This window comes from Acipenser ruthenus, chromosome 20 (assembly GCF_902713425.1).
Source record: "Acipenser ruthenus chromosome 20, fAciRut3.2 maternal haplotype, whole genome shotgun sequence".
NCBI classification, from domain to species: Eukaryota; Metazoa; Chordata; class Actinopteri; order Acipenseriformes; family Acipenseridae; genus Acipenser; species Acipenser ruthenus.
Genome location: NC_081208.1, coordinates 30,447,320 through 30,470,368, shown reverse-complemented (window position 1 = coordinate 30,470,368; position 23,049 = coordinate 30,447,320). Strand labels below are relative to the sequence as shown.

The 23,049-nt window shown below is 41.5% G+C and overlaps 2 protein-coding genes across 2 annotated transcripts; one reads left to right on the top strand and one right to left on the bottom strand.

Moving 5' to 3' along the window:
- Positions 1-5,440: 5,440 nt before the first annotated feature.
- On the bottom strand, positions 5,441-21,144 carry LOC117425329 (tRNA-dihydrouridine(20) synthase [NAD(P)+]-like). The gene is made up of 11 exons (XM_058994100.1): positions 21,137-21,144; positions 18,808-18,835; positions 17,326-17,373; positions 12,245-12,310; positions 10,915-10,982; positions 9,907-9,993; positions 9,098-9,280; positions 8,908-9,027; positions 8,013-8,153; positions 7,581-7,804; positions 5,441-7,332 (listed from the first exon to the last, which is right to left on the bottom strand). The coding sequence occupies exons 1-10, from the start codon at positions 21,142-21,144 to the stop codon at positions 7,615-7,617; spliced, it is 939 nt and encodes a 312-aa protein (XP_058850083.1). The 3' UTR covers positions 5,441-7,332; positions 7,581-7,614.
- On the top strand, positions 20,578-22,952 carry LOC117425328 (probable ATP-dependent RNA helicase DDX28). Its single transcript, XM_034042180.3, has one exon. The coding sequence runs from the start codon at positions 21,221-21,223 to the stop codon at positions 22,934-22,936; it is 1,716 nt and encodes a 571-aa protein (XP_033898071.3). The 5' UTR covers positions 20,578-21,220; the 3' UTR covers positions 22,937-22,952.
- The last annotated feature ends 97 nt before the right edge of the window (positions 22,953-23,049 follow it).

Here is a 23,049-nt window from a genome sequence, read left to right as displayed (position 1 = left end):
GAATGATTTGCTTGTAGACCAAAATAATAAAGAATCACTCTTCAAATTCTAGAGAGACCTGTGGTAAAACCGAATATTGAATGTTATATAATCTTTTTCAATTTACAAACACCACCCATTAGAAACTATGCCTTAGAATTATAGAACAAAACAGTTTGGACAATGATTCATCTGACCTAAATGATTCAAAATGACATTTAACATCAACAAAATAATAATAGAAAACAACAATGTTGGTTAATTTAAAATGATATTATTTGCAACTTGAATTAAGAATCCATTAAATGAGTGAAGTGTACATACAATCATATGTTGACAATGACAAACTTCTGTTTTTTATATCACCCAAGCCGTGATCTCACATATCAGTTTGATTTTGCAGGTCTGACCTGAGAAATGCGGGTCACTTGGCTGGTCTGCGTTCTTGGAATTCAGATGAATATACTGCAGCTGTTTTAAACTGTTCCCAACATCTCTTACCTCTAAACCTGCAAGTGTTTTGTAGTCTATTACAGGTGGAATTCCTTCCCAGCTGCCCTATTGGAAGACAGCCTCTCATATACTGCAGCACCAGGGAATCTGCTGCCTTGTTTAAGTTGCTCAAATCAAGATTGAACTGTTCAAATGGTAGAAGCTGCTTCAGAATGTCACCTGCAACAGGTTGCTTCATAAATTACCAGAAAAAGTTGACCGAAAGTTGAGATACCCACCGTTCCAAATTCTACTGCAAAGTGACCCCACAATGCCATAGAGATGAGGAATCACATGGGTTTTGAAATTCTGCTCGAATCTCGATTTCTATCAGGATTTCGAAACATGGGGTTAGTGTCCCTTTGTTGCTTATCCCTGATTTTAAAAAAATATATATAATTTTTGTATTATTATTTTCATTAAAAAGGCAAACAACTGATCCTAATAAATGTGCACACTACTGTAATTACTTCAATACATATGCTTGTTTAAAACAATCCATAAATAGAATTAGAATTTTAAACTATTTTAGATTGTTGGAAATTATGTGATACAACTAGAATTCCAATTGTGCAAGTTTAATAATTAGACTGGCATGAGCACCCCCTGCAGGTTACTAGGTGTATGAATTGACTGAAACATTCAGCTCGCTTGGGATTCTGTACACAGGTTAACACAATGCATCTTATTCAGTAACAATGTTCAATCAATCAATCAATCTTTATTTTATATAGCGTCTTTCATAGTGGACCACCAACACAAAGTGCTTTACAAGATGCAGTAACAACAAGAAAATCGATAATACTTTAAATACAGAGAAATGCATAATACATGCTATACAGTAAAAAAAATGTATAATAAATTAAATACAGTGGAAAGTGCATAATGCGTGAAATAGTAGCAGCAACACAGCAGCTAATAGCAGATATCAGGCTTAAAGAGCATGGAAAGCAAGAGAGAACAGGTGGGTCTTGAGAGCTGATTTAAAGTGAGCGACGGTGAGAGCATCACGCACCAAAGCTGGGAGAGAGTTCCAGAGAGTCGGAGCCATGAAGCTAAACGAGCGTTCTCCAAGTGTGGTGCATTTTTGCTTGGGGATAACAAGCAGGCCAGAGTCGGAGGACCTCAGCTTGCGGGCAGGAACATAGCGGGTCAGCAGGTTGAGGAGGTACTCGGGACCTGTGTGATGAAGGGCATTGTAGGTGAGCAGGAGTTTTGAAAATAATCCTGAACTTTACAGGTAGCCAGTGCAGCTGGGCAAGACAGGGGGTGATGTGATCATATTTTTTACATCTGGTAAGGATTCTGGCAGCGGCATTCTGGACAGTCGGTTTATGGTGCGTGCTGGGAGACCACCATATAGAGTTGTAGTAGTCGAGTCGAGAAGAGACAAATGCATCTCCACATCTGGGAAGGAGAGGTAAGGATGGACTTTGGAGATGTTTCGAAGATGGTAGAAGGAAGATTTGACCACGGAGGAGATGTGGGCATCAAAGGAGAGGTTGCTGTCAAGAACTACACCAAGGCTTCATACTGTGGGGGAAGGCAGCAGCAGACCGTTTCCGTGGTTCAGGGAAGCTATATTTAGATTCTTAAGTTGAGTTTTAGATCCTGCTAGAAGGAGTTCAGATTTGCTAGTGTTCAGCTGAAAAAAATTGGCAGACATCCAGGCCTCGATGTCTTGAATGCAAGCCGAGGGCCGGACCATGGCAGAGGGGCTTCCAGGGTCGAGTTTTAAGTAGAGCTGGGTGTCATCATCATAGGAGTGAAACATGAGACTGTGTTGACGGATGAGGTGACCCAAGGGAAGCATGTAGATATTGAAGAGAAGGGGCCCAACAACAGGTCCTTGAGGGACACCACAAGTGACTGGGTTTGCAACACCACTGTGTCCAACATAGAAAACAAACTGAATGCGTCCGGACAGGTATGAAGACATCCAGGAGACGCAGGTTCCAGAGATCCCAGCATACTTCTGAAGGCAGTCAAGAAGAATACCATGATCTATGGTGTCAAAAGTTACCTGTTAGGTCAAGGAGGACAAGCACAGAGGGAGCAGCAGCATCAGCATTGAGCAGGAGGTCATTCACAGAACGGAGCAGTGCAGTTTCAGTACTGTGATGCAGCTGGAAACCAGACTGTAGAGATTCAAGCAGATTGTTGTCCGTGAGATGTTTCATCAGCTGACTGGCTTAGATTGGAGATGGGAAGAAATTAGATAAACTGTACTGAACAGAAGGCGTCGTTCCCATACAGTTAAGGATGTGGTTCTTGTGTCATTGTGTGTGTTACCTTCTGTATTCTTAAATAAATATTATTGCAACTGTCTATTTCTTTAGTGACTGAGTAAAATAGAAAAACATTTTACAATAATTTCAGTAACTCGATTTTGCTAAGACATAGCACGTTATTAAAATATTAAATAGGCCCCCACAATTGCAAAAAACAAATTGATAAAACAGCACCAACTTGTATGAATAAGCTGTTAACTCCATTCTGTAATTCACTCCAAAAATCCATGTGATTACTATATATATGTATGTATAAAGGAGTAAATTGCTGACTATAGTAAATACTTTATATATTACAAAGTGTTTGGTCCAGTCACTAATTTGCTCTTCTTTTAAATGGGAAACAAAAACCCTGTTAACCAAACAAATGTAGCTACAGACACTCACAAGTTGTTAGTTCCTGTTTTATAACATTAGTATGAATTTATTTCCTTTAAAAAATAGGACCAGATTACAGGCTTCGATCAGAATACCGGCAAATATTGAGATTTCCTTTCTGCACCTAATTTAATACAGCATAAGTGAAATTGCAAATTTAGCAAAGTCCTTATCGCTAAATGCTGTGTTGCAACAAGATAATATATTACACTCAGAATATACAAACTGGGGGTGCAGTCTGTGCAGCCAGGCGGTGCCACATACGCCTACATGCGCATTCATTTCCTGTTCAGAAACGTTTGAATAGCAAGATTAAGGTTTAACTTTTTTTTTTTTTTTTATCATGCAAGATTACATTATTCTGGTTTATTTGTGATCATAGTTTGACAGGTATTTGTAAATCCTTCAGCACTGCTCGTTTTATTGCAGACTATACTGCTGATACAAGGGTTCTTTTCATGCACTTCTGCAAGCACGTCTTTTTGAAGGATTTGATGACTGAGCAGATTGTTACAGTAACACATATATTATTAACATATACACCTAAATCATATCCACCTGCTGGATATGTTACACTCTACATCCAGCAAATAAAACCAGTGATGCCACGGGCTGCATCCCTAACCTGGTGTTGGGTTTGCTGAACATGCCATCGTTTATTGATTTTAATGTGAGTGAAGCCAGCACCCCTCCACCTGGTGTATAGGCCTAGCAGGCTAGCTCTAAGCTGCAAAGAAATGAAACAACCCAAGGACCATCTTTGCTGAGCTTTTAGGGTTCAGTCATGAGAGGGTTCTGCAGGAAGCATTACGATTATAAATCTCGACTCTCTGTTTGGGATTCGGGGTGCTATTTGGCAGAGCTGGAGACTTGAATGCAGCAAGGTGTGCAGTAACTGCGGTTCCCAGCTGTCATTGTTGTTCTTGGCTCGTCCTGGTTTTGGGGTAGATTGCACCACGCCTTCCTGCGACGGTACACAAATGAGACCAAGCTTTTATCCTTATTCTTCTGTTAACGCATAGCACACCACTGCAAGGGCTTTGCTGCCTAATCAGATAAACCAAGATACAATATTTCTGCAACAGACTATCATTGGTACAAGTAGACTCTTGCTTATCCAAACCCTGCTTGTCTGAACCATGCATTCATAATGACACACTGACAGAACCTGTACAAAAACATTTACAACTGTCCCTGTATCATTCATTGCTGTTTTTTTGCTGTAACACATTGGAAGAGTATCACAACACATTCAGAAACCATAGCAACTTCCTTTTAGTTTCAGTGACTTCGTTCGGATGGATAATACTTGTACTGTGATTCTTGAAATGTATTTTTGTTTATGACTGTAAGTCACCCTGGATAAGGGCGTCTGCTAAGAAATAAAAATAATAATAATAATAATAATAATCAAATTACATTTGTGGCATATGAAAGTATAGGCCATACTGTATTGAAAAAAGAGGTAAAAACAGCTTAATTAAAACAAAATAGAATCAAACAATGGAGTGCAGTATTTAAAGTCCTCTTAAGCCCTTTCAAGTTGTTTTGATTTTCATTGTGTAACATGATTTTTTTTAGTTAATTAAAGAACGGAGGAAATGCTTTGAAAATATGGCCCTAAGTGTCTGAGCCCTTGTATCTAGCCAGTCCATCCAGAACTGATAGGTCTCTTGTGCCTACAGGATTATTATTACTGTTTAAATGGAAAGAGATTTGTAGGATTTTAGAAACTTGCTGCCATTTATTTTTGTTACAAACTTGATAAAACATAGCAAGTTGCTAATACACACTTACAGGAAGGAGGGGGGGGGGAGTTACTAAAAAGAATGCATTGTTTATAACACATTCTGTCAAAAACACCCCAAAATAGAATGCTGCCTTGAGCCTTGTTCTGAGAGCTTATCTTCACAGCAATGCTTAAAGAATAATAAAAACCAGGACATTTCCAGACTGTGGGACTTCCACATAGTACTGAACGTTTTATTCTTTATTCTAATATAGCGGCAACAGCATCTTCGACACTCTTATTTTGTTTACATTCAATACCTTTGTTCCTGATCTCGTTTGATGACCTTTACAAGCACAAGATAAAGAGCACGGTATCCGCTAATGGTGTAGGAGTGTGAAGATGTGGTTTAAGATAATTAGTTCTCGTCAGTGAGGGGGGAAAAAAGAATGAAAAGATGTGGTTATGTTAGAATTGAATTTACTATAATAATAAAATATATTTCATTAAATAAATAATATATATATATATATATATATATATATATATATATATATATATATATATATATATATATATATATATATATATAGTAAGGTTACCTGCAGACATTCTATATAGAACACATTTGGCTTTATCAGGTTCTATTAAAAAAAAAAAATCTACTATAATATTCTAATATGGAGAGCAATGGATTTTACTGTGCAGTATATGTGTGTGTTAGGAGTCCTAAATTATTTTACATTGAAGTATTAGGGATTCCATAATTCATAACACCAATTTAGTTATTGGAAACATTTTTTTTTTTTAAGTGCCATGCAAAAAACAATAATTGATTAAAAATTAAAGATTGTATTTTTTTAATGAAGTTTTCGAGACAGATTTCTGTTATTTCAGAGCCAGTTTTGACAGTCAGATATGCTCAGATACTTTTCATGCTAATCCTCTCATTGTATCTTTCTCCTGGATGGGGGTGGGGGGTCGATCACGCTTGATCAAGCTTGCTGTTTTAGTTTTGAGGTATGCAACATAGGGTTTAATTCAATTTCAAACAGGCTAGTTTGTTAGCTTTGAGGAGCTCTGGTGAGTAAAAAACACAAATACCACAAAACAAGAGGCAACTTGCGCTCTCAATGCAAACAGAGCAAGACACATGGTGACAACTGCTGGAAATGAAATTATTGAAAAAGCAAACAATACGAAATGTACATTCGTTTTTATGACTGTGATCCCACAGTGACGGTTGAATCATCATTCTTAACATATTTGGGTTTCAACAAACTATTCACATGTTTAATCAACTGACTGAACTGTGAAGCCACTTAGCAAGGACAGTGTCTATCCAAGAATATCCAAGTCTAATTAGCCACAAGATAGAGCTGACCAAGACCAATAGAGGAAGCAATCACTGTCACATTTTAAACAACTTTGTTTTCTGATTCTGTTTAGAAGCTTTTTGCATCATTTGTACTGCTTTTCCCCCCTATTTTCTTCATTGCGGTGCACTATAATGAAAAGTATAATTCAAGAAACTAAGTGAAGTAGGCAAATGTTTAAGATGCACAACAATGGAATGTATGGCATTTTAATTCTGCTTTCCCACTACTGTGTATGCAGTAAATCTTAGAAAGAAAAAAACTAATGATGGTTACCTGTGAACCAGACTGTGATGTTAAAACTCATTGTGAACGGCTCACAGAAGGCGTGTCATGCTTGGGGGTACCGCACAGAATTTGATGCATGTGTGGACTGGCATGTCCTGATTTGGTTATGCAAATCAGATAGCCGGGAAACACACTTATCTTTTAGAAGACACAGATACTGTAATATGAATATTAGGCTGTGATCTACTATAGATATGAGGCTCATGCATGCCTGCTGAGATGAGGGAACCACATTGATGGAGGAGTAGGCTGTGTGTGTGTGTGTGTGTGTGTGTGTGTGTGTGTGTGTGTGTGTGTGTGTGTGTGTGTGGCTTTCCTATGGGAATACCCTGCTGTTGGTTTGCATTGCTGTTTGGAACTAAACTGCCACCTAGTGTCAACATTTAATAATGCAATACAGTCAGTAAGTGGACTTCCTCAGACCACCGCCTGCAGAGTTTTAAACAATAATACTACAAATAAATTATATATTCTGCAGACTGCAGATAAAACCCTCAACATTAAAAGTGTGAGTTAACTCATCCAGGAAGCAGTGCCCTCTGTCGATACACTGTAGAGTCCAGGCTGATCCAGGCAGTCCCCTCTGTACTGTATATACTGTAGAGAGCCAGGCAGTCTCCTATCGGGGCATGCCCAGACTCTTCTGCACTCTCAGCAGATCCGCTGCACTGTTTTTTCCTCTCTCTTGCGCTTCTTCACTAGGTTGCTCTCCTCCTCGCCCATCCTCCCCTCTGGAAGCCCCAGGGTCCTGAGACCGACTACAGCTGCGGTTTGCTCAGCCAGCTTCTTCGATTTATCCCTGAAAACACAAGATGAACGAGACACAGGAGTGACTAGCAGTTTGATCCGTTCCTGGTTTTACTATGAGTTCAATAAGGCACACCTGAGCTTGTTACCTATAGGCTGTGGCTAATCAAGCTTGTAATAAAACCTGGAATGGGTAAAACTGCTATGCAATAGGAGTGTTGTCCCCACCCCAGGTTATAGGATACTATCTATCCACCTTTTTTCCGCAATACAAAAATAAATAAATCAGTTTGCACTCACCAGGTTGTGGATCTGTATTTCTTGTTTGCAGCTGTTACCGTGGAACGAAAAAATCTGTCCAGAGGTCTTTGTATTTGATAATAAAATAAACAGAATTTGCAGTCAGCCGATCCTTTCTCAGGTCAAATCTACTCATAGTTTCATAGACAGGCTGCGGGAGCTGCTCACTCTGGCTCCACTCCAGTAAAAACATTTTGGGTGTGATTTGAGGAGGGTAGTCTCGTCTGAAACAAACCCAGAAAATGGCAAATTTGCTTTGAGTACAGCATGCTTTTACACAGCAAGTGTGCCCTCCCTCCCTCCCTCCCTCCCTCCCTCTCTCTCTCCCTCTCCTCTGGTCTTGGAGTGTGTCTAGTGAAGCTGCTTTCGGGCAACATGAATGTGAAAGCACAGCACAATTTAAACTGAAGTACAGAAGTTTCTTGGACTTGCCTGTCAAAGCGGACTGTCATTGTGGTCACATCTGTATCCTCGAACTGGTCGTCTGTGTGGTGCCTCCTGGCTTCGGCTGCCGACCGAGCCTCCAGCATGGCGGTGGTTTCCTTGTAGTACACTACTGAATCAAAGGCCTCGCTGGGGACAACGGAAGAAAGATCACTGGCACTCGCTCGTCTTTTAGAAGGACACAGCTCAATTAGCATTATACTGATTTCAATGTATTTATATAGGGTTGCCCAAACAAGGTTGAATAGGTGATGGAAACAGCATCAGGCATCTCAGCCATAGTGAGGTTAATGCAGAGAAAGAGTTGGTCTTCAGTTTGGAGATCTTACAGTTGTTTCTGTACTCCAGCTACATATAGCATATATATATATATATATATATTATATATATATATATATATATATATATATATATATATATACATACAGTATATATTCATCTTATTTTTGTTATGAGCTCTTTGTATGCAATTCACTTCAGATAAGCACACACACACACGTGTACTTCTGCAGATTCGCCACTAGGTTGCAGCATTATTCTTTCCTTTCAATAGTCAGCAACAGCAGCTTCATAGCACCAAATAACTGAAACATCACGAAGCAAGTCTTTCTGTGCAGGATTTAACGCAACCCTAAATTGAAGGTATAACAGTCACACTTCCCTCCTTTATAACTCAATTGGTAGTGGGTCCATGAGCAAGTTTTATTCTACACTGGCTAGCGGCTTCTAGCGATTGCTGTTCTTGTGTTTTAAGCCCAGACCTGCTGAAAATCAGTTAAACTGACAAAGTGTGTTTATCAGCTGTCAGCCGAGTTCTTTAAATACAGTATTTAGCAGGGCATCCTTGAAAATGCAGGTTCATAGAAATGAATAACCCCCTTACCAGATTTCTCTGTGGGACTGTGCAGAGTGCAGCTTCTTGCCCGGTGGCGATTCCAGCTTCTCCCTCAGCCTCTGGCAGAGGCAGTACTTGGTGTTGAAGGTGTGATTCGTAGCGGACAACCTGCAATCACACAAGACGCCACACTTCTTTCATTGTGCCATTGCTCCGGCAGCATGCAGAGGAACAGCACTGCGAGAGACTCATGTATCGGATGTATTCTCCGATGACCTGCTCCAGAGGCAGGGGGCCGTCTCTCCTGAAGATGGAGGGGTTCCACATGGCCGCTCGAGCCAGCATCACCGAGGACGCGCCCGTAGCGGCTCGGAAGGCTTCGATATCTGAATGCACTTTAATGCAGTCTTGAGATCCCCCGCTGAGAACAGAATGCAGCACCCATCAGTGCTCTCTGCTTACCAAAGCTCCACAACACACACACACACACACATTGTAACACACACAGTAACAGGATGTTGTGACTGAGCCTTGCCTTCAAAGTTGTGATTGCCAGCCTTTCCCAAGACTGTCCAGCACCACCTTAACTTTTAGTGAAATTATTTATTTATTTTTACGTTTATGCTACAAAAGTATATGTTAATAAAAACTGTATCTGTAAAACTACAACAAACTTAGAAAAATAAATCTCTATTTGGTTGTTTCTATGAAGCACGGAGTGCTTTTATTGATTAAGACTGAGGGGAACGAAATTGATCCCGGTGTCCTATTTAAACAGCTCCATTAAATGGTGTTAACTTTGTGAAGGCAGATCCTCACCTCTGTCTTGAAAGGCAAAAGCAGCAACAGCATACAATTCTTCTGACACCTCAATGCATTGATTTACAGCCTACGGTGCGCTGGGAATTCAAATGCAACTGCAGATGAACCCATTTCACTGCATGGCTTTCTTTTCTGATCAGTGTATAGGAGCGGCCTTCCAAACCAGGAAGGGCATGGGTATAGCATTTATCAAAGTGCGGGTGCCGTATTACATATTCAACTTACTTTGCTATAACAGTAATGGAAACTGCCTCAGCAACCGCTTTAATGACATCACAGTGGACAGGATGCTGGGGTCTCTCCTCCTTTCGCCTGTGTGGAAATAAGCAACATCAGTACTTAGAACACATGGTACCAGAATACGAGATCGATTCAGCAACGTGCACCCCCGTCTGCAACGGTCCATGTTGTGAGGAGAATGTGTATCGATTCAGCAACGTGCACCCCCGTCTGCAACGGTCCATGTTGTGAGGAGAATGTGTATCGATTCAGCAACGTGCACCCCCGTCTGCAACGGTCCATGTTGTGAGGAGAATGTGTATCGATTCAGCAACGTGCACCCCCGTCTGCAACGGTCCATGTTGTGAGGAGAATGTGTATCGATTCAGCAACGTGCACCCCCGTCTGCAACGGTCCATGTTGTGAGGAGAATGTGTATCGATTCAGCAACGTGCACCCCCGTCTGCAACGGTCCATGTTGTGAGGAGAATGTGTATCGATTCAGCAACGTGCACCCCCGTCTGCAACGGTCCATGTTGTGAGGAGAATGTGTATCGATTCAGCAACGTGCACCCCCGTCTGCAACGGTCCATGTTGTGAGGAGAATGTGTATCGATTCAGCAACGTGCACCACCGTCTGCAACGGTCCATGTTGTGAGGAGAATGCTGTGTATCGATTCAGCAACGTGCACCCCCGTCTGCAACGGTCCATGTTGTGAGGAGAATGCTGTGTATCGATTCAGCAACGTGCACCCCCGTCTGCAACGGTCCATGTTGTGAGGAGAATGCTGTGTATCGATTCAGCAACGTGCACCCCCGTCTGCAACGGTCCATGTTGTGAGGAGAATGTGTATCGATTCAGCAACGTGCACCCCCGTCTGCAACGGTCCATGTTGTGAGGAGAATGTGTATCGATTCAGCAACGTGCACCCCCGTCTGCAATGGTCCATGTTGTGAGGAGAATGCTGTGTTTAGATAAAGTATACTAATAAAGCATGCAGCCTCTCAGCTCACCTTCCATGAACTGCAATCGCTGCCACTCCAGTCCGTTCAACCCGCTGGACAAGTCTTATAGTATCAAGCTGAAAGATAATAAATACATAAATGAATAAATAAAGTAATATATGACGTAATATAATATGATGTTCCGAATAGGATAGATCTGAATGCAAAGATTAATATTTTGGTGTTGCTAACTGCACACTTACGGCTTCAAATACTTCTGATTTACTAAGATGTTACAATTATTTCACCCATAATGAGTCGGTATTCTTGGTAAGTAATTCTGACGCGAGATCTTCATGTGTGTTTCTTCATAGTGTAACTGTGAAGTTCATTAACCCTTGAAATCAGCACTGAGATTGAGCGGACTGCAGGAAATGCCCCCACTCGTCAATGCATTGAAATACTGATTACTGTACCTCTGTTAGGCATACAGTTAACACCCTCACTGGATTTAGGAGCAGTCTGTTTGAAATGATGACATGCTTGTACTGTGGAGAGGTGTTCGATCATCACCACCTGTCTGAAGTTTGGATTGATTATCAGCTGGAGCTCGCTGGACGGAGTGGTCGGCCATCTCATACCGAGTTCCTGTTGTTGAACCCGGCCGGTAGCCGTGTCCCACAGAGGTCACTAATTGACCGCCTGCATTCAATCACTGCACTGAGAGTCACCTGCGGGGTCGCTGCGCCTCATTCATTTCCCTGGGTTTGAATTGAGGTTACATACATCTGAAATTCAGCACAGCAGCCCTTTGTTAATGCAGAACCGCCACATGCAGGCACCTTATGGGAGCAGGTCTTTGTGTCGGATGCTTTTATTTGAAAAACATTAATCTTGCGGCCGACAAAATGTCAACCGAAGCAATATGTAATTCGTAGAAGTTTGTTAATCTGTTACGCTCTGGGGTCTTATTCAGAAAGCAAAAGATGATTGCAGTCTCCAGTGTTTGGTGGCTCACTAACGCTTTATGAATGTGAGCCAGGACTTGAAGAGAGGCATTGTGGTGCCAACTCCCTGGGACTTTAGATGATTTAATAAAATGCACTTCCGTGGGCTCAGATGCTATTCATGAGTTAGCTACAGCTCAGGAGTTACCCAAGCAAACTTTAAACCTTTAATATAAAAACACTCACAACGTAGGGGTAGATTTTCAAAATCCGAGAGTACTGGCACAGGCTGGCATTAAACACAGGCCGCTTGACAAAGCAAAGGCTGAATAAAAACATTTCCTTTTTTCCCTTCAAATCAGGTCATTTTTCTGTGCTAACTAACTGCCGTTCCCTGGAGAGTCATCACCCTGAAAGACTGAAATTGAGAATGAAATCTGAAATGCACTTACCGAAGGCAGGATTCGAATTTTACAGGTTACTGGCTTTGAAACTCCTTTGACAAGGGTTCTCAGAATCTAAGAGGGGGACAAAAAAGCAATAATGTGCTGAAGAAGAACAGAGATTGCTTCAATCAAAGACACCCTTGCCTTGGATAAACGTTATATAACAAACAAGTGTGTCATTTACTATGAATGACTATTTAATGCTACAGGAAATAACATTTTAATCCAAGACTCACTCCATCTGAACCCTTGTCCATACTGTTAACCATATTTCTTATTAATGTAACTGAGGATTGAAAAATCATTTTTGCTTTATGTGCCAGAGCAATCGTGCACAGCAGCCTGTACAAAATTATTAAAATGGCACAATCTTTGACAGTTTAGAAAAAAGAAAACACTGTCGGGGGCTTTGCTGATGGTAGCAAAGGAGGTCCACATGCACCACACATGAAAATGACTTTTTACAGACCGATGGTTGTAAAGGGAAAACAATCTGAATCCTACTGAGCCTTTCATTGTACAACAGGCGATTAACCCAGAAGAGCCCGTCTGCACACAATCACTGTGCAGTCACGGGTGAATGCACACCCTCCAGTGCTGTGACTGTTATCAAATCAAAGCAGGGCAACTTTGGAGTAATACAAAACTACAGTAGATCACAGACAGTAAAAGAGAAGAACTAAGATCATGAATGTCTGTGTCTTGTATCCAAACCTCCAGATTTCAGTTGTTCCTCTCATTAAAGAATTGAACGGAGAAGGTGCTGCTGTTTTGTGTTTGAGACCACAAAAAAATTACTTCTGGGTCACGTATGGAAAGACTCTTCAAGCAATGCAGGCTTACCGACCATCCAGTAACTGAATAGATAACCATCGAACATGGGAAAAAGCATATACAGTGCCAGAAACACCGCAGTGGAGCACAATAGTAAGAACATGCTGAGAGGTCACAGCTGAACGCATTCAGGTAATTCAATTAACGAGGCACATCATTAAAGCTTCTTCGCAGGCTTCACTCATGGAAAAAGTACCCCCTCGGCACAGCAGGATGTGAATTCAAGAATATGCTTGTCAAAGAGTCACAGATCAAGGTTATCCCATCGCTCGAGGTGTTCATACAGTCCTGCAAATATGAAGTCTACATCTCAAATTGCTTCTGAGATATAAGGTGCTGAAATCGGTGGTTTTATCACATAATTAATGTCTATGGGTAACGTTTTTTTTTTGTAATTGACTCAAAGAATCATAGATGTGGTTATCAAACTGGAAACCAATACATCAAAGCAGATGTATACTGTATGCATAATAAGAAAGCAACAGAACTCCAAAAACAATAGACAATAAAAAAAATAACAATGGGATTTGTGATACTCCAACACTGTACAAAGGTTAAGAAAAAAAAGAATGTTTAAAGCTCTGCTTGCATGCACGCTCATAATGATTGAACAATGTTTGGAATGTGTTAATGGATAACAGTCTGTCACATTCCAGAACACCATTACCACAACCATTACAGAAGTGTGACAATCCACCTGGATAACAAGACCTCATTATTGAGCCTGTGGGTCCCCTGAAAGCTCTTCAGCACCGAGTCGGGGACAATCTGCTCATTATCGGACCCGTGTTCTTTCCTGTATAGGTTTCTGAAGCTCAATTTCACTGTGTAATGATGAAACACTGGACTCTCTCCAGGGGGAAAGCAAGCAGGCTCTGCTCATCATTAAAAGCCTTCTGTCCACTATCATTCAGTGCATTAATCCATCAAATTGAGACATGCACACTTTAAGCAGATTTAAAAGTAATTTAATTTTTTTATTTTTTTTAGCATACTGCAGGCAAACTCAAAAGGCAGTGCAAGGCCAGGTAGATTTCGAAAGAACTCAATATCCTGACCTGAACACCCCCTGCCTGCCTTCAGTCCTGGGCCCCTCTCTCAGACCAGAGGCTACAGAATTCAGCAATCTTCATTTGCAGCTTGCTGTTAATGGAACCTGACCCTGGTTCTAGCGATTAGATAAAGATCTTGTTATCTAGCAGCAGTTTTTTTTTTTCTTCTTTAATGAAAGCCTGCGCATTCAATCCTTAACAGTGAAGTATCATTTCTATCACCCTAGCATCAGGTTATTATGTTTTTTTTTTAAATCAAAGCAGAAAGTAAACAGAACACCATGAACTGAATACAATGTTTTGTGTATAAAGCTACAAAAACAAGGCTCAGTTCTATTTACAAAGCCATTTGGTGCAAATCATATCTCTCCAATACCTGTCAACTGGATTGCAAGGATAGTCCAAAGAGGACCCTTTATGGGAGGCTTCAGGCAGTTCTAGTGCAATATCTCCATGGCAGACCACCTGCTTATAAAAACCTCTTTCAACGGTCCGATCACGAGTGGTCGGGGAAAGCAGGTAATTGAACCTGGCAGGGACCATAGGAACTCAGGGGTTAGTCTGCAATACCAACAGCAGAGTAAGCTCACAGAGGAGCCCAGTACTGGAGTGAGGAACCCAAACTTCCGGTCTATTCTGCCAAGAGGCAGCTAAAGAGAGTGCAGAGGGAGTTCATGCTGAAAGAAGTCATTTACAGCCCGTTGTTAAAGAAATACGATTAAGGCAAAAACAACCAAACTAACTCACAAAGCAAAGATGATCTAATCTTTTATTAATTATAAAGGTAATTTTATTTCTCCAGGTGGAAACTAATCATTATCCAGCTGGGGCTGTGGGCTGTTCAGCATGAGGGCCTTGTTTTGCAGAGTTAAGTGTGAGGTTTTAATGTATGTAATATACAGGGGTGAGAACTGAAGAAACAAGAGGGGAAAACACAATAAAGTGAAGGTAGAGTTTCCATATCACGACTCGCAAAGTTCAAAGACGCAAACGACAAAAACAGGACAGAAACGCAGGCGTCATTTCCCCAAATTTTGCCTCGCCTTAACCTGCAGCCACACTCAGAAATCCCAGCCTCATAGTGATGTATTGCACATGGCTACACGCAAAGCCATGACGCAGTTACCTCTGTGAAATCAAAGCCTCATAGTGATGTATTGCACAGGGCTACTCGCAAAGCCATGACGCAGTTACCTCTGTGAAATCCAAGCCTCATAGTGATGTATTGCACAGGGCTACTCGCAAAGCCATGACACAGTTACCTCTGTGAAATCCCAGCCTCATAGTGAGGTATTGCACAGGGCTACACGCAAAGCCATGACGCAGTTACCTCTGTGAAACCCCAGCCTCATAGTGACATATTGCACAGGGCTACACGCAAAGCCATGACGCAGTTACCTTTATGAAATGAGAAATGTGGACTGGAAATGTGGTAGATATTCATTTGTTTGTTCCATTGGTTTAGGAAAAAAAAAATGTTTGTGTTTTTGTAGAGCAGTGATTTCTGGGAAATAGGGCAAATTAGTTCTGTTTGTCTTACGGGAAAGTCATTACCTCGTGCAGTGTGTGATTCACACACGCAAGTTTGAAAATAACCACATGTTGCTTCAACCATTTGTGCTCAATCAATCCGACCCTCTTGCTGAGTGCTATGCTTTTCTCCTCTACCAGTTAAAGCAAAATGATTGTTTTACAAGAGATATTTACAGAAACAGTAAGTGACTCACATGTTTACACACAAGGTTGGAGAAGAGATGCAATTGTATTAATTACAGAATACAGTTATCTACTTACTTTCAATTATTATTATTATATTTTTTTTGCCCATCTAGTTCATGAATTGGTTTACTGACCCTTTCAGCAAAGGGTGAGGGTTTGCAATTGTGATCCTAACCCATATGTATTTCCAAAGAGCCAACAGTGAGAAATATGATAGCTGTAGGCTGTTTCCTGTAAAATCAGTATAACACAAACACAGCCTTGCTTGTTAAACTATAGCAGACTGCAGATTAAAGACATTATTTTTCAGCAGCAGCGGAAATGCAACCGTTTTGGCTTCTAGGACGGTTCCAAGAGGTAAGGGAGCTTGTGTCCCTGCATGTCAAAGCACTGTACCTTAGGGGAATGCAAACAAACATCCACTTTGAAAGACTCCCGAGAGACGCCCTGTGCTTCAGATCTGTACTGATGGAAATTAGAACACAGAGTAGGTTCATCACTTTGGTTCCCTATGGTGCTGGGAATAAAAAAGCTGAACCTCATTTCTTAGTGCTCATGGCTGCAGGCTCCCAGCAATCCCCTGATCTCAAGTGCTTTCCCCAGGGGTGCCAGCTACGTGCACCCCCACCTTCTCTCCTCTCGCTTAACAGACTCTATCACTTACAAATACAACTCCATAAGTGCAAATCAAGCACAGTTAGGGGGGGACATGCAAGTGACCTCCGTTGCACAGCTTGAAGGCAGCAATGACTGAGTGGCCAGGTTTGGTGTTAGCTGTGTTTTTGTAGCCATTCTGCAGTTTAAAAGGCAGGGTCACCTGGTTCAAACATCTGATAATGCATCTCAGAGATTTAAACAGAACCCTTTCAGTCACAAACAGCAGATTTCCATTTGAAGGTTCCAGTATCATCTTCTTTGTCTTTTTGTGTGCACAAAACACTTAAAAAATTAAAAAGGACAAACAGGGACGCATGGTATACAGAAATCACTCAGCTGGTTCATTAGTATTTGAAAGTACCGGGGCGATCCTGACAGTTTATTTGGTCCAGTGAATTGTGGGTTAGATAATACATGGGGTGCTTCAGGTCATGGTGTTGAAATAATAATAATAATAATAATAATAATAATAATAATAATAATAATAATAATAATAAACAAAAGTGATTTTTATGTAAAGCACATAACATTTTTAAAAAGACTTATGAATAAAATTGGACTAACAGAATTAAAAAAAAAAAAAAAAAGAAATTCCTCCCAAAAGCAAAGTCTATCACGGGACGCAGGCTTCTCAAAAAAGAACAAAAAACAGCGGCCCAACATTCTAGAAAAGGAATGCAAAATTTGATTCGACAGGAACGCTTTGAAAGAAGTCTTTTGCCATTCAGGTTCCGTAATTTCTTTTTAAAAACAAAAGGCAGCATGTTAATAAAACTGTAGGAAGGCACCTGAAATACTGAACAGAACAGCAGCGCAGGTTCTTACCCTCTCAATCCTGTCGGGGTCTGATAACAGTGCCGCTCCCATGCCACCCTACAGGAAACACAAGAACCCTTTAAATGGCATGAATCTGGTGCAGTATCAATTTCACTCTAATTAATCACAAATGCTGGACAGTGGCTTAACATTTAATAAGGGTTCTATGACAGAAGTGTCCAATTACAGAGATTGCTGTGAAATTAAATCAGCCGGGCACAGCTGGAGCCGCACGGATGTTTCTGTCATGTGTCTGCGCAGGAAACTAATGTTGGCTTCGGAATACTTCTTCATTGCAAAACGCAGACATTACTGTTTCAAAAAAACATTTCAAGTCTTGTTTTAATCTTACGATAAATACACCAGAAGAACAAGAAGTCCTGGAGTACGGCTTATCCATAACAATTGAATAGTAAGAGCATTGGCAGCGCCATCATGATTGAATTCAGGATTAAATCCAAAAAGGTGGCATTCAAGTTATTCCCTAATTCTATGGTAAACCAAGGGACACTGAATGTTACCATGAGTTTGTGCCTGGGCATGTCTGGATGTTTGATTGAATAGCGCTACGGGAATGCTGCAGTAGAGGTCACAAAGCAGCTCTGTATTTCTTAATTGAATCCCTATCCATGTAAAGCTCTACTGAATCCCGCATTCATAATCTAGCCTTTCACTTTCTCTGCCTCGTTTTGCATAGCCAGACTGACAGACAGATACTGCACAACACACAACTGTTGATCTACTGTCTACAGAAAATAAGACTTGCTCCTGTTTACAATTTAAAGAAGAAAAAGCCTAATTTGATGACTAATGCATACAAATATCCACTTACTGCTCTCCTGCACCAGATGGAGGGGTTATCTGCTGGAAAACGCTGACAATGAGACAATGACTGGATGTGTGTTTATAGAGTCACCCTTATCTACTTATACCCTTAAGTAGAAATATGCTTCATGGTCTGGTACTTCTCCCATGTTTCATATTTATCTAAATAAATATTTATACAAATAATAAGAGATACACTGTTTCACATGAAAACCGTGAGCAAAATCCTCAGCTTTTTAAATCCAAAAGGCACTTGACAGCAGCATAGTGCCAACACACACACGTACGTTTTTAATAAAGAATCAGCTATATTCTGCTACAACATATTGTATAAGCCAGTGGAAAGAGTTGTATTTCACTACCATCCCTAGGTAGGGAATGTCAGTCTGGAGCGAGAGAGTGAGAAAATTGACGGACAACAATAAGCGTCCAGACAAGTACAGGACTGTAGGTTATGTATTTTTGGAAAAATAAAAAGAAGAGTTTTCATTGGAAAGTGCTCTGCATGAAGAGCGCTATATAACAGCAATTGTATTGTATTGATTAACTCCGCTACATTACCTTTAGTCTATTTAACCCTTTCCCGGTACTTGACCAGCAGCCGGTGTAGTGTGTAGGTTTTAATGTAACAGCAATGCCTTTATGAAAGAAGGATGTCATACTCACACACGCTTTACAACTACCAAGGCTCTCTCTGGGTCAGCAGTGGCCTGCAAGAAACAGAACAGCAGAGATCACTGTGATCTTAAACACATCGAGGCACACACAGGGGTACAAAGCCACGAGCAGCACAGTCAGCAGAACTGTAGCCCACAAACCTCGCTAGCAAAGAATTCAAATACAACACACAGTGAATGCAACAATGCAACCGCCAATCCCACTGGCATTTGCAAACCTAATGTTTGTTTTGTGTTTTTAATTGCACCATCTGAACCTACAGTATTGGTTTTGCCTCCATCTGAAAATCCCCAGCAAAACACATTTACAGTTTTGAGAAATGAAGAATCTGGGCAGCAGCAATCCCAGCTGCTGCATTCAGTTCCCATTTCAGTTGGATGTACAGCACTGTATGAGCTGCTCAGCACGCTGGCGCTGCTTGCAAGGGAGGCCACGCTCTACATAGATCTAAACAGGCCAAACAAGCTGCTCTTAAAAGGTTCAAAAGGAGTCAGTTGCCACGGTTTCTGACACCATGGCAACTGGTATTCTGACACCAAGGTGATGCTTTTAAAAACAGAGTGAATAAATTAAGGCCATTTGTGGACCTTAAGGACCAAGAATGACACAATCAGCATATATATATATATACATACACACACACTATATATATATATATATATATATATATATATATATATATATATATATATACACACACACATACACACACAGTATATATAAACTTAAACAACATCAGGCTGTCTAGCTATTTCTACCATTCTAGCTGAAGGCAGAAGCCGAAACGTTGTAGCTATTAAATTTATCAATTTATCAGTTACTTTTCTTCTTTATTAAGTAGTTCTAGTGATTGCTGAGTATCCCGTTGGATCCTGAACCTCCTTGGATATAGAGCTGTAGGTGTTTGTTTTTTTAATTTTTCTCTCTCTCTCTCGATTTTTTATATCATAAAATATATCCCCGATCCCTCCTCATGGTATTTATCCTAATGTCCAGTCCTTACCATGTGGAAGACCACATGATCCTTTTCTCTTTCACAGGTACGGAACATTACGAAACTACGAAACCGTCTCAAGCACCTCTATGAGCAGAACGATAGGGAAAGGACAGAGGCAGTCTTCATATTCCTGCACAGCTCAGAAAAGGTAACTGGTACTGTATGAAACCAGCAAACCAGACCACTTATTAATGCCCTCTATAAATCTGTTAATATATATCGATGTCCCAGCAACAGAGAACAATCTAAATGCTGTTACTTGGCAATAAAAGGAGTTTGCTTATGGCTTGCATTGGTGAAGATACTGGATTTTTTTAGCTAGACATGCTCACGGCTGGAGGTCTTCATTTTTTTGTAACGATACGGTACCGTTGACGACCCTCCTGTACTGCTGCATTTTGATATCAATTAGTTCCTACATGGAAAAAAAACTGAGAAAAAAAGAGAAACTTTTTGGTGAACTACAGGTAGCAGAATGCACGGCGGTAGGTTTTATTAAATAAATAACAATAATGAATTGGACCAAGTTAAATTTTTAAATACTGTATACCCTGTGTAACAAGCAGAAGATGCTACTTGCTACTGTTGGTTGTCACCTGCAATATAAAGAGTGTACACGAATATAACCAGACCTTATAGTAAAAAAATATCTTAAGTCTGGCTTGTGGTCATTCATTGCAAATGAACTGCAGTGTAAACATGTCTGCTAGGTTAAATATAACACTGGACTGTATTAATATAACTAAACACAGTAGCCTGTCAGTTACTCTATGATTACATTAAACCGCAAAGCGAAATGGACACTCGCGCTGAAATGACACTCACATTTAACATTACTACGATATCAACAAAGCCTGTACAGCTGAATCATTTCTGAATTGCTTAATAGAAGGGGTCTCACCTCCCTTTAAGAACTACTTTTATAAATTTAATTCCACAGCAACTCCAACCAACCAGCTGGAGAAACACGTGTGCTCGAATTGACGTTTTTTTCCTGGCGACACACTGAATTAACGTCATCGCCCATCGACAAGGTTATCTGACAACAGTGAAAGATGCACATGTGAGACAAGTTTCATTCACAAAAAAAACAAAGCAGACTCGGACTTTGTTATGATAAAAATTTGAAGCGACCCTAAATAATCAATCTTCTACTTGACAGCCTTGCTGTCCTAAAATAGGTACTCGAGATGTTTTTTTGAAGACCATTTGAGACGTGATGGGGACAGAAACACACAGTGAGTTACAGATTTTTATAAACAGAACGGAATTTTATATATAAAATAAACGCACTTATAGCTTTGTATTGCGTCTAGTTACCGTCCCATCACGCATATGGAAATCAGTGTGACACCGATATTAATTCTGCTTTAAGTTAACTGTACATCTGTGCCCGGTTTTAAGATGTTTTGTTCGGGTGCTAGAAAGTGTGTACTAAATTTGATGTCCGCTTTAAAACTACTGAGAAGTCACACAGCAAGCACAGCGGGCTGCAGGTTTTTTGCTACCAAACGAGGAGTGACCAGCGCTGGTGATGGCAAGCAGGAAACGGTTATAAGGATACCACGACAGATGCAGGCGCGCATTGACAACGTCAAACAGATTAAAGGCAAAAGGCTGGAGAAAGTCAGCACCACCAAAGCCGGGAAACTGCTTATTGTTAGCAAACATTCCAAACTGAACCAACCTGCGAGTTACACTCTGGGGAAATTCGATCGACCGCACCTTGCTTCTGAAGGATGGAAGCACAATAAATCATTTGGGGACTTTTTCACCATCAACAGCACTCAGAAGGACCTCCCTTTCGTCACAGTATCAGGAGGCAAGGAAGGAGAAGAGAAGGGGGTCGAAAAAGCTGTAACTTTTAAATCCTTGGGGCTCTGCCAGGAATTAACAGAAGCATTGCAGGCTATGGGTATTGTTTACCCGACCACAGTCCAGCTGCAGACCATACCCAAGCTGTTGAAAGGAAAGAATGTCCTGTGTGCTGCTGAAACCGGGAGCGGAAAAACGTTGTGCTACTTGCTGCCCCTTATCCACAAGCTGAGTCTCAACCGCTACGAAAGGGAATCAAACAGCCAGGCACCCCAGAGTGTTGTGCTTGTACCGTCCAGGGAGCTTGCCGACCAGGTCAAAGCCGTCGCCAAGTCTTTGGGCGCACCTTCAGGACTGGTGGTGAGAAACGTTGGGGGGGGCAGGGGGATTGGCAACGTCAAGCTGGCGTTCTCCGGCGGTGCCCCGGACATTTTGATCGCCACCCCTGGCGCCTTGTGGAAAGCACTCCGGAGGAACTACGTTGATTTGAGCGACCTGAGCTGCTTTGTCATGGACGAGGCGGACACCTTGTTTGACGAAAGCTTTGCAGAGCTGGTGGAAAGCATCCTGCTCCAAACGCAGGTGGCATCAGACCCGTCGGAAACCGTTGGCCTGGGCAGGAAAGCCCAGCTGGTTGTGATTGGCGCCACCTTCCCTGGAGGCGTTGGAGAACTGCTAAAGCAAGTCACCGATTTGGGGAGCATCGTGACAGTGAAAAGTAAGAGGCTGCACCACCTCATGCCACACGTGAAGCAGGCCTTCCTGAAGGTGAGAGGAGCTGACAAGCTGGTGGAGCTGCTGCAGATCATACGAACCCCAGCAGCTGCAGACAGGGATGGTGCAGGTGTGCTTGTCTTCTGCAACAGTGCCTCCACAGTCAATTGGCTTGGGTACCTCCTGGACGACCACGGTGTGAAGCACGCACGGTTGCAAGGACAGATGCCCGCTGTAATGAGGGCAGGCATTTTTAATACTTTTCAGAAGGGCCTGGTTGACGTTTTAGTCTGCACAGACATCGCATCCAGGGGGCTGGATACACAGAGGGTGAAGACGGTGATCAACTATGACTTTCCTCCTTCTCACACAGACTACCTCCACCGGGCTGGGCGGGTGGGCCGCATGGGGAGCAAGTCCCCGGGCAGCGTGGTTAGTTTCGTCACCCACCCCTGGGACGTGGAGCTGGTGCAGAAGATCGAAACTGCGGCTCGGAGGAGAGCCAGTCTCCCCGGCATGGAGTCTGCAATCCACCAGCCTTCTCCCAAAGCACATTTAACACAGTTTGATTCTGATGTTAAAACGGAATAAACTTTGTGCAAGATTTTTTCTAATCGTGTTTGTGTTTGTTTGTATCGCAAGGTCATGTTTGTTCAACTTGCACTCATACTTTATTTTAACACTGCTTTCTAATGATAGAGAAT